Source organism: Melanostigma gelatinosum, assembly GCF_949748355.1.
Source record: "Melanostigma gelatinosum genome assembly, chromosome: 9".
Taxonomy (NCBI): Eukaryota; Metazoa; Chordata; class Actinopteri; order Perciformes; family Zoarcidae; genus Melanostigma; species Melanostigma gelatinosum.
In genome coordinates, this window is record NC_136642.1 from 5,585,027 (window position 1) to 5,595,837 (window position 10,811).

The 10,811-nt window shown below is 43.0% G+C and overlaps 2 protein-coding genes across 4 annotated transcripts; both read left to right on the forward strand.

The window, feature by feature from the left end:
* Window positions 1–430: 430 nt before the first annotated feature.
* Window positions 431–6,332, forward strand: LOC306781644 (uncharacterized protein). 2 transcript variants are annotated; one of them, XR_013772220.1, is made up of 8 exons: window positions 431–1,088; window positions 1,650–1,925; window positions 2,735–2,914; window positions 3,240–4,322; window positions 4,412–4,580; window positions 5,151–5,283; window positions 5,501–5,612; window positions 6,136–6,332. XR_013772220.1 is itself a non-coding variant. In XM_079274584.1 (7 exons), exons 1-6 carry the CDS (start codon window positions 749–751, stop codon window positions 5,278–5,280), a joined length of 2,178 nt encoding a protein of 725 aa, XP_079130710.1. In that variant the 5' UTR covers window positions 431–748; the 3' UTR covers window positions 5,281–5,283; window positions 5,501–5,728. The 2 variants fall into 2 exon arrangements, 1 of the variants encoding a protein (XP_079130710.1); XM_079274584.1 differs by lacking the exon at window positions 6,136–6,332 and having other exon boundaries at window positions 5,501–5,728.
* Window positions 6,333–6,745: 413 nt separating this feature from the next.
* LOC306781648 (uncharacterized protein) lies at window positions 6,746–10,129 on the forward strand. Of its 2 annotated transcripts, none has more exons than XM_079274587.1 (4): window positions 6,746–7,380; window positions 7,864–8,163; window positions 8,520–8,601; window positions 9,120–10,129. In XM_079274587.1, the coding sequence occupies exons 1-4, from the start codon at window positions 6,993–6,995 to the stop codon at window positions 9,634–9,636; spliced, it is 1,287 nt and encodes a 428-aa protein (XP_079130713.1). In that variant the 5' UTR covers window positions 6,746–6,992; the 3' UTR covers window positions 9,637–10,129. The 2 variants fall into 2 exon arrangements, with proteins under 2 accessions (XP_079130713.1, XP_079130714.1); XM_079274588.1 differs by having other exon boundaries at window positions 7,864–8,154.
* Window positions 10,130–10,811: the final 682 nt, after the last annotated feature.

Here is a 10,811-nt window from a genome sequence, read left to right on the forward strand (position 1 = left end):
AGAGAAATGGCATGTGCAGGAAGGATGACGCAGAGATGACGCAGTGATATCAAGACTTACATTTGGACACACTGAGCGAAACACAACACAACTAAAAGTAGAAAAACATGTTAAATGCTAATCCGACAACTGGGCAAGAGGAAACACTAGAACATACACTGTCAGAAAGAAGGCAGCTAATTTTAACCAGCAGGATCAAGTTACATTTTGATAAAGTTATATTTTGATAAAATAGACATTCTGCAAAAGTATTGTTAAGTACTATTTCAGTATCTTAGACGAACCAATATTGTTTTTTTTATTGAATAATGTAAGTACTAGACATCCTGATCCACACTCCATACCAGTTGGTGGCGGTAATGCACTAATTCATTGTTTGTATATAAATAAAACCTCGAAGAAGAAGAAGAAGAAGAGGAGGAAGAAGAAGAAGAAGAAAGAAAATGTGCCAACCGCCAATAAACCTCAAAAAAGAAGAAGAAGGAAAAGGAGAGACGAAGCATTCACACAGCCCCCGACCGCGATACATTGAGAGAAGTTTTATTCTCCTGTGTGGTTTATTTTGGCATGAACTGGGAGTAAGAAACTAATACTGACGTCTAAAAACATCTCGAAACAAAACTGACTGCGGAAAATTCCTCCAGAATAATTGTGCGTCGCTATTTTGGTCTCGCTCGCGGTCAAAGTGAGGAAAACCGTGAGAGCAGTGCTGTCATATGCACAGTCACGGCTGCATGAGTGAGCGACCATGAGTATAGATGATGACCTGTCTGAGTGGTCCCCAAGTTTGCACAACGAGGACGAGGCTCTGGCCGTAGAAAGCGCCATCAGGGCGGCTATAAACACTGCGATGAACGTGATCCGCAGCGCGTGCAGCCGCAGAGTGCGCGAGTACCAGAGTATGGTGGCCGACAGGGACAGAGAGATCGGGAGACTGGAGGAGAAATTGGAGGAAGGTGACAGTGAGGTGAGGTTGTTGAGTCTGGAGTTGGACTGGAGGCATACTGAGGATGAACTCTCCGGTCCGATCACGTCCAATGCGAAGGAGATAAACCACGGCAAGCACGTCAACAGCTCTAATAACGAAAGTGAGTAACATCAGTCTGCATGAGTCAATATGTGCAGAGATAGCAGGCGACCGGTGGAGAGTAAATACATTCACTCAAATACCGGTAATGTACAATTTTGACACGCTTGCACTTTATTCTAGTTTAAATGCCACTTACACATACATACTTCTACCCCACTGCATTTCATAACGAAATATTGTACTTTTTACTCCACTAATTATCATAACTATTATATTATTATGAATTAAGATACCCTGCAGTATATAAAGGCCTTACAATTAGCTACATTAATGTACATTAATGCATCATTAGTTATAATAGGATTCTGAAAAGTGCGATCCTGTATAATGACTATTTTTACTTTTGGTACTTCAGTGTTGCTATATTTTCACGTGTATTCTCGTGAACTCACGAACTTCTACTTAGTATTTCTACCTTGTGGTGTTGCTACTTTTACTGAAGTAAAAGATCTGAGTACTTCTTCCACCGCTGCGGGCGAGGCAACATCGCCCCTGAAGAGAGACGTGTGGCTCAGGAAGCCCACCCACTCATTTTTCTGTTCATTTATCTGTTCATCAGGTGTAGGTGCAGAAGCACCCATGCAAATTTCCCCAAAGTGCCATGACACAGTCGAGGCATTTCCCCACCAACATAGCCAGATGGAGAAACCTTCATGGGAGGGTGGAGGAGCAGCTGGAGACCAGCCCTTTGGCTGCATCGCCTCCCTGGTTAAAGAGGAATCTTCTGACTTGGAGATGGACATTAAATGGGAGGCGTGTGAGGGGAGTTTGCTGCATCAGCAGGAGGGTCAACATGGAGCTGAATACCTGCACAAGGAAAAACCTGCAAAAGAAGGTAAACTCAGACACTGCCGTCATCTAAACAACAGTGATGAATAACGTCAACCTCTGCAAAGCACAATCCGCAAAGACACAGATGATAGAAAGATAGAAGATGGAAAGAAAAATTTAAAAACGTGATGAACTCGGTCTGCACACTTTGTCCCGAGCGTCAGTTGATTCTGAAATGAATGTGCACAAAAGGTTGAGAAATAGCAGGTGGTACAGCCTCCCTCCCACAGCTACAGGTTTGAGCTGTGTGGTTGGTAAATGTGACCACTCGTATTTATCGGAGAAACGGGTGAGCTCTCAAAACTCTGCAGTCTGCAATTCCCTAATATATCATTGAAGTGTTTTATAGCTCACAGTTATGAGTGTAACAGTTGCTCAAAGTCATTCCAAAGTGAAGTTGGTAAACTGTCCATTTGCTGTCACACCTCATTCCTTCATCCACCATACAGATGACCGTCGAAGGCATTGATGGCTCTCTTTATACACGTTACGTGTGTCATATGTGCACCCACAACCTGTTCAACTAGGGACAGATGAGAACAGAAGAGACCGCTATGTACAGCACATCCCTCTCAAACACCCTGCTCACACATTACGTTGGTTTCCTCCAAGTTGACATTCAAAAACATCTCGAAAACAAGGGAGCATCTATTTCCCCGTGACGAACTGAAACCAAAGCATCGCTATTTCCCCCCACGAGCCATCTTTGATCAGGAGGCTTGGTCCACTCATTCGCTTTTGGACATTGAGATTTTGCAACTATTATAACACCCCTTTCACCATTTCACTGGTCATTTATTTCTCCTGTTTTAGCCATGGAGGATGACATCGCCAGTCTTATCAAAGAAGCGCTATCAAGAACCACACCAGCGACACTGCAACCAATGGTGGATGCCTTCCAAGACGTTGGGGTGGAGGCGGTTGACAGTATGAAGCCTATCCAGATGGATGACCTCACAAGTGTACTCGAACCCATTCAAACACACGTAGAAGGTAAGTCAAGGCCCAAACGACAGTATGAGCATGTTGCCATCAGTCACATTGTTGGGCTGTTATGTCATTGAAATGAAAACATATCTTGGTAACGATCGACAGAATGTGTCCGCTTGTCACCAGCTTCATAAAGGCCTATGATATGAACTTTTGAATGTATGTTTGGTTGCATTGGTTGCAAATATTGAAAGAAAGGGCCTGTAATTTGAATAAAAGTGATAGCAATGCATTTCATCAAAGTAGTTTATGTACACATGCAATAATTGATCCCTGCTAAAGGAGGGCATTGTTCCTTTTTAATTAAGTGTGTCTCTGTGGTTTTTAGGTGTCTTTTCAGCTCAGAGCGATGCAAGCCACTCAAACATGGAGGAGGATTTCCCCAGCTCATCCCAAACTCTTGTGGAAACACTCCGGGTCACCACAAGACGAGGCAGACCCTCTTCTTCTCGAAGCTCACTTGGTAGCCTCATCGCCTCTCCATCTAATCGTGAGTGCTCTAGTTCCTGTAGACAACTGGGCAATGACTGGCACTACCGTTTTCAAGTCCCTTGGAACACGCTGCCAGCTATTTTGAGGAAGAAATTAGACAATCAGGAGCGGCCAACCGCCAAGGAAAGGAGGGAAACGATTCGCATCATTGCTGCTAAAATCCTTTCTATTTGCAAAAACCCGTTAAAGCGGCACCTTGAAGAAGTTGCACGGAAGATGGTCCTCGCGTATCCAACGTCTTTCAGAGACATAATGGAAGATGAGGTCGTTGGAAGTGGATATGATTCTTTAACAAAACAACTTCAGTGCAGAGTTGATAACTGCAACCGAAAGAAGACGCTGAGTCGGCAGAAAAGCACTCCAGGGGACAGCAGCAACGTGGCAAAAGGTAGGAAGCGACGGAGGGACTCCTACGGCTGCATTGAGTGGGAATCCGGGCCTGTGAATGTGGAAGCACAGATGAAGAAGAAAAGAGGCATGCAGAAAATGTTCCTGGAGAATGAGAGGAATGCAAAAAGAATAGAACAGTTAATGTCAGACACTTTTGTATCTCAGAGAAATGACATACGGTCTGGTAAGGACACGCGTGCCCTTAAGGATGAATGGCCCTACCTATTCTCGCTGGTCGGCATGAAGGCACACTTTAAGATTTTAACTGGTGTCGACCTCGACGAGGGATTTGAGGAGGCCACGGCTACGAAATTTGCCAGAGTCCGTGACTATTTTCAGTCAAGCGGAGCTGCGAGACAGAGGGCAGAACTGCTAGCTGGTGGTGGTGGACCCTGCGGAGCGGTGCTAATGCTACTGTCACACTTCAAAGAGGATTTTGCAAGAATGTTCCACATGTCGGACAAAACCTGGATCACAGATGCGGCTCGGACAGAACGCCTGCCGCACACACCATGCATTGTTGCATGTGGTAAGTGAGAAGCACCGGGATGTGCGTGCCCTGCATATAGATGCATTTGAACTGATAAATTTTCCTCTTCCTTTTTTTTTTTTTAACAGGAGCGAGTCCAATGTCTGCAGCAGCTTTCATGGTGGCCGTGGACCAGGAGGTGATAATAGAAGACTTGGCGAGCTTCACCGACGCACTGGTGGGCATGTTCGTCTGTTACTACGTCTTCAACCTGCAGTACCCAGCCGAACTCGGGGCCACGATGGAGTTTCTTCAAAGGTGGATGTGCATTAAGTCGCTTCTGATTGAGGATGTTTTTGGTCGTTGAGGGTATTTTCTGGTAATTGTCTCAGGCTTGCTTTCGTAATATTCTTTATTTTCAGCTGAAATGCTATTTTTTGTATTTTTTGATTTATGGTTTAGTTTAAAGGTGCCATATGCAACCTTGGATACAGTGAACTAGATTTAAAATGATACAACCAGACGAATCCACCACCTCCATCTCAGCCCTCTCCCGTAACGCCTCCCTGATTCCTCTAAACCAGGCTGATGCAAGTGCATGACTTCACTGGAATATCATATTTGATTTTTTGATCAAAGTTGTAGAAACAGCCCAGCAAGACTACAAATGAGTAGTATAGAAGGAAAGTGAGCCCTGTGCTGCCTTCTTGTGACAACAATTATCACACACATCATGTGGGTATTGTTGTGGTCTGACAACAGGGTGGTCAATTGAAACTAGCCACCAGTATACATGCCCTTACCCGTCTCCTCTGCCATCCCTTGTCTGTCTCATTCATAAGATTGGTGATTCGTTGATATCTAATGTTTGTGTTTTGTTAAACTAAGGTGCATCTTCAAGATCAATCCCGACAAGGGCTCCAAAGTAGAGTATCACGAAAACAAGAGGAGCAATGCGGTGAGCCCGAAGGTCCTGACCCTCATAACCCGCATTTCAGACTTTGAGTGGAGTGCTTAATGGGTGAGTTGCTTATACTCACTTTGCACTGATTAAAGCTCTTAGCCGACTAATTTTAGTCATTTTGAAACTAGGCCTTTCAACGCAGATGTTTTGTCTTATACATAAGTCTTTCTGCTAAACTGTCCTTATCTCCATTACCCAATACCATATTATATATTATATATATACCGTATATATAAGACAAATGCATCTCTAACTTCGACAAATATATATTCAGGAGCATAATGTCCATGGGAGCAGCAGTTCCTCTGCAAGAGATCCAGACAGAAGGGAACTGCCATCCTGTCCCCCAAAGTTTTCGATAGTTTCAGGTCTCACAAACACCAAAAGTAAGTTGATGTCTTGTTAGACCTCCAAGTTCCGATTTGTTTAAGAATTCTACATGATATACACAGTAAACAAGATATTATTATCTGTTTAAAAAATGTTGACACTGCACTTTTGATACTGACCCCATTTTTTTGTAATAAAGATTAAAATGTGTTGTAAATATGGAGTCCTGGCAAATTTTTTTATTTTGTTTTAATGAAGGCTTGTTGATTTTGTAGGCAGTGAAGTCATTAAAGAAGCCATGGACCACAAAAGTTTAAGCTTCCAGCACCTCCCTGTGTCAACATACATAAGCATATATGGTACATATTCATCACTATATGTACTGAAAGTGAGCTTGAAAAAAAAAAAAAGATTCATCACAATAGTTAATCAGTGCAAACGCATGAGATTTTTGGGCCCACAGACAATGTACCATATATACATTTTCTAGGTAAATCAACTTCCCAGTACAAACACTTAAATGCCTTTTTTTTTTTTTTTAAATCATTATATCCTAAAAGTTGGAAAATTCACTTTCAGGTGGGGTTGAAGGAAACACTTGTGGACTATGGGCTCCATGAATTGAGCAGACTTTTCCCCACTGACAACTCTTCCGCTCTTACTTGGTTTAACTCACTGCTTCTCCTGACAGAACAGAACACCATGGTTGAATCTCAGCTTGCGTGCAAGTTTGAGCCGCCCCATATGTTGGAGCTGTTTACCATTTTCACTTAAGTGTCCCCCCTCTGTAGACACTTTAAGGCTACACCTAAAACTCAGGCCTTTGAGTGTCCTTAAGGTTTTATGTTTACACTTTTTACTCTTTTGTGTTTTATACTTTCCATCTGTTCCTTTCCATAATTATTTGTGTATGGGTTAGTTTTGTTATGCTATCTCCACTGCCTTCTGCACTATTACCATGTTATGTTAATTGTTATTTTATTGTACAATAAAAAACTTGGTTTGGTTATTTAATAGTAATGATAAGCCCGTATAGACCATTGTCCCATTTTTTGTATGACCTTTAATGTTGGTCTGAGCAGTCATACGAGCCACCAGGTGGCGCTGTGGCCGCCAGACCAACATCCACGGACAAGCGCTGTCGCCGAAGAAGTGCGGACGGATGCAGGAAGCAAATCTATTTCTGGTGTAGTAGCTTCAACATTAGCTCAAGACAAGTCTGCCTTTCTCCGGTTTGTTTCCACCTGGTTGACATCACGGAACAGCCTTGTATCCGTGTGTTAAATGTGACTTTATTGGGTGTATTATAGGTATAGTGCGTTCGCGGCTGGTGTTTCAGCGAGCCGCAGCGTCTGATAGCCTAGCATTGTCGTAGCTAGCTTAGGCTGACGCTCTCCACAGAGCTTTCCAACGTCAAACCTGGTTCAATTGTGACGATGAATTTGGTTAAAACCCAAACGTTGCACCCACACCTGCGCGACGAGGAAGCCCTCGTGGTGGAAAACGCCATCCGGTTGGCGATAGACTCGATAATAAACGTGCTGTACGGTGTCAACAGTGCCAGGACTCATGAGTACCAGCGGATGGTGGCCGACAGGGACAAAGAGATACAGCGGCTGGAGGGCAGTCTTACCGAGATACAGCACGAGTTAAAGGTGCTACGCCGACAGGGATGCACCTACGAGCTGTTTGGAAAAGAGCACAGCCTCGTTGGATCGCAGACCTCCGGTGACCCACAGACGACAGAGCAGAGCGGGTTTGAACCAAGCTGCACCGACACTGAGATGACAGCAGGGCAGCAGGAGTGTGAAATGAGCATCTCCTGTACGTAAATATGAGTACATAGGACGTTAGAGCAAAAATACATCCTCTTTACTGTAGCTTTCACCGGTTAGACAATAATGGCAAAGGGTGGAAGGAGTACATCAATCATTTTTTCATGTAACTTCAATGACTTGTCACTTTATCCCTTGCTTTGCTTCCTCACTGGTTGGGATCCCACAGACACTGCAGCTGTATATGTGAAAAATATCATATTTCCAACATTAATCAAGTGTTGATCAACACTCAAGCGCATGTAACACATACCTATTCATGTACACTGGGCATGCACGTACTTGTGTAAACAGGAAGCAGTAATTTGTATTGATTGGCAGACATTGAATCATCCATTTATCTAAGTGTATGTGTGTTTATACACACTCAAAATGTAGTAATACAAAGCAACTTTTTTTGATAATTAGTAAAAGGTACGAATGTAATCGGTTACTTCCACCCCTGACATTTTTTTGTCTCTTCTCTCCACAGTGGGCCTTTTTGCAAGACCCCCCTCACATGTCTCCGCCCAAAGCCACGAGTCAGCCTTTCCGTCATCTCCTAGCCAAATGGGTCTGGACCAGTCCTGTGTCTCCCACTCCTCCGATTCTTCAGGTGTATCGGAGGCAGCCAGGAATCTGCCGACGTCTCCCAGCAGCCTCGTCATTAAAGAAGAGCCGTGTGATATCGACACAGTTTTAATCAAGTGGGAAATGAGTGAAGAGAGATTCGCGGAGCATCAGGAGAGCACAGGCAGTCTATACCCGGACAAAGAGAGCCCCGGTATAAAAAGTAATGCACCGTACCTTTTTTTTGTCACAGGGACTAGATCACCTCATTGTTCTGTGTTGCAAAAATGGCATGTTTTGTGACACTAGTCCTGGGTATTGAACCTCAAACCCGATAAGGTATAAAAAATGTTTATAATCAACAAAATGGCGTATCAAAAGATGTATTGTTTTGGATGCAGGCTGAATCTCTGGCATCGTTTTGGCAACGGTATCAAATATTTTCAAACGATACCCAGCCTTGTATAACAGCCTATGAAAGAGAAAGGCCTTGGCTAAATGCAGTCGCTGTAAAAATGAATTAGTATGTCTGTGGGGTTGTGTGACTAAGACAATGTTCACTCCTTCTGATCCCTTTAGATAACATAGAGAGAAGAACTTTAGAGGAGGAACCTCATGCAGGTCCAGGCGGTTATTACGACCCTCATGAAGAACACCTGAGGTGAGTTATTTCAGAGATACAAAAGAGCCAAATAAGTCATGATGCCAACAGTTACTTTATTGGGGTGTCTACCTCTTTCAGAGAGAATCCACCCCAAATCCCTGCTTCTATGTGTTCTTTGGATAATTAACCAAACGTAGACATTGACATGAACATGTTTCAATTGTATGAAACATCGATTGATAGCATCAACTCTTTATAATTGAGGGTTTCTCTTTGATTTTGTACAATCAGCATGTTGAAGGGTGGCATATTTACATGTATATTTGTATATGTTACACACACAATGATGCACAACAGCGCTTTACAAATCCTTCCGTTTGGAAATTCAGAGCATCAATATAGCAGAGCACAAGTATTTGCTCTGCAAAGATACAATGGAGTAATGTCAACCTAACACTCTTTCTGTGTGTTGTTATCCGAGGTTCCCCATAGCCCATAAACACCAGACAGAATTAGTAATTGCTTGGTGAACTGCATACCTACTCATCTGTTTTATCTTCTCTTGACCTCATCAGGAACAAGAAGAAGGGCGTGCCCACGTCTGAGCTGACGGAGGAGGCTCAGAGACTGAAGAGGGCAGCCTGGAGAGCAGCTTCCAGGCGCTACTATGCCCGAAAAGTAGCCCGCCAACAGGCAAACCCTTCTCGCTCCGGCCCCTTCCCCGTCCCCCCGCGTTCTGGCCCCTTCCCCTCACGCTCCGGCCCCTTCCCTTTCCCCTCACACTCAGGCCCCTTCCAGTCACCCTCCGGCCCCTTCCCCCACATTACAGACTCCAGGTATACACAACCCATCTCTTTTGTGGACAAGAGAAGGAGGACACTGATATCCGAGTTACCTGAATCTTCTCAGTCACTGCAGAGGGAGGCGTGGAGAGCCGCGTCCAAGAAGTACTACAGTCGAAAAAACGCTCGCCACCAAACCGAGCCCATGCATTACGCACACCTGCTCCAGAACATAGAGCCGTCTGGAGACACACTGGAACCGAACAGAGCAGGATCCCACACCAACAGTGGAGGAATAATGTGCAGCTGATGGACGAGATTTTTATGTTCAATGGTATATTTAATTATGTTATATTCTGTAAAACACAGGGCTTTGTGGATGTTTGTTACTATTTTTTGGTTAATTTGTAGTGATGAAGTTGAGATTTGTTCCAGGTCGTCTGATATGGTCTGCTTATTGAAATTCCTTTTTTAAATAAGTCATTTGTGTTTCTTCATTGTTGAAATATACAACTAACCCTGAGAAAAACACTGCATTTTTATCACTTTGGTTCTAATTTCACATCGTCGTATTCTTTTTCTTCATGTAGTATACTGCATTGCATGCCAGTAGAAAATGCTAACTGCAAATGTATTCTAAGGCAATAAAGCTATTGTACAGTAGTTCTTATGTAACAGCCACTGTATCAATACAGCACCGCTGCAGTCCAACGTCTGTAACTACAATCGAGGCATCTATAATGGTCAAATTATGAGTTCAACATATATCTGTGTAAATGACAGATGAAGAATTGTTGTTCAAATTCTACTGGCAAGACTCAAAATGTACATTTGGTTATTTTGTTGGAACATGTTAGATAATAAAAGATAATTCAAATGCTATACTGTGACATAATTACCTTTTTCGACATACTATAGAACGACCTTTTTGCGACATACTTTCTCAAGCGTGTGCTGCTTTAATTAAGCATTCCTGCATTCCTACATGCTACAGGTCCAGCATTCCTGCATAAAAAAGTGTGAGCATGTTCATGGTTATGTTAGTTTTTCGTAGCTCATACACAATAGACAATACAAGCAGTTCATGAAATAGTCAGGACATTTTACTCTCGTGATTCATGAACATGGACACAAATTTTCCATTTCTTTCATGTCGCTGAGTAGACTTACAAATAAAAGTATTTCAATTGGATTTATTTAACAATGTTAACAGAACGGTCAGGTGGATGCGTTTAAATCGCATGTCCACCACCAATAAAAGGTTCCTAATTGACCTTTGTTGTGGAATATTTCCTTAACAAGTTCAGGAGTGAAGTTGGTTTTATCCAAAGTGTTTAACATAAAAACAGAGTCTCGATGAATGAACTGTGAATATGCTCTAAAGACACAAAATCAAAACAAGATATTTATACCGGCCGGCAGAGAGGAACAGATAAAACACAGGAGACTAAGGCTGAAATGTTTAGTCTAACCGGAAACGGTTGA

Excerpts from the sequence above, each read along its gene's own strand:
- LOC306781648 (XM_079274587.1), top strand. The coding sequence starts at position 6,993 with ATGAATTTGGTTAAAACCCAAACGTTGCACCCACACCTGCGCGACGAG. Across the intron at positions 7,381-7,863 it reads GTGTGAAATGAGCATCTCCT|TGGGCCTTTTTGCAAGACCC; the intron begins GTACGTAAATAT and ends TTCTCTCCACAG. Across the intron at positions 8,164-8,519 it reads AGAGAGCCCCGGTATAAAAA|ATAACATAGAGAGAAGAACT; the intron begins GTAATGCACCGT and ends TGATCCCTTTAG.
- LOC306781644 (XM_079274584.1), top strand. The coding sequence starts at position 749 with ATGAGTATAGATGATGACCTGTCTGAGTGGTCCCCAAGTTTGCACAAC. Across the intron at positions 4,323-4,411 it reads ACCATGCATTGTTGCATGTG|GAGCGAGTCCAATGTCTGCA; the intron begins GTAAGTGAGAAG and ends TTTTTTTAACAG. Across the intron at positions 4,581-5,150 it reads ACGATGGAGTTTCTTCAAAG|GTGCATCTTCAAGATCAATC; the intron begins GTGGATGTGCAT and ends TGTTAAACTAAG.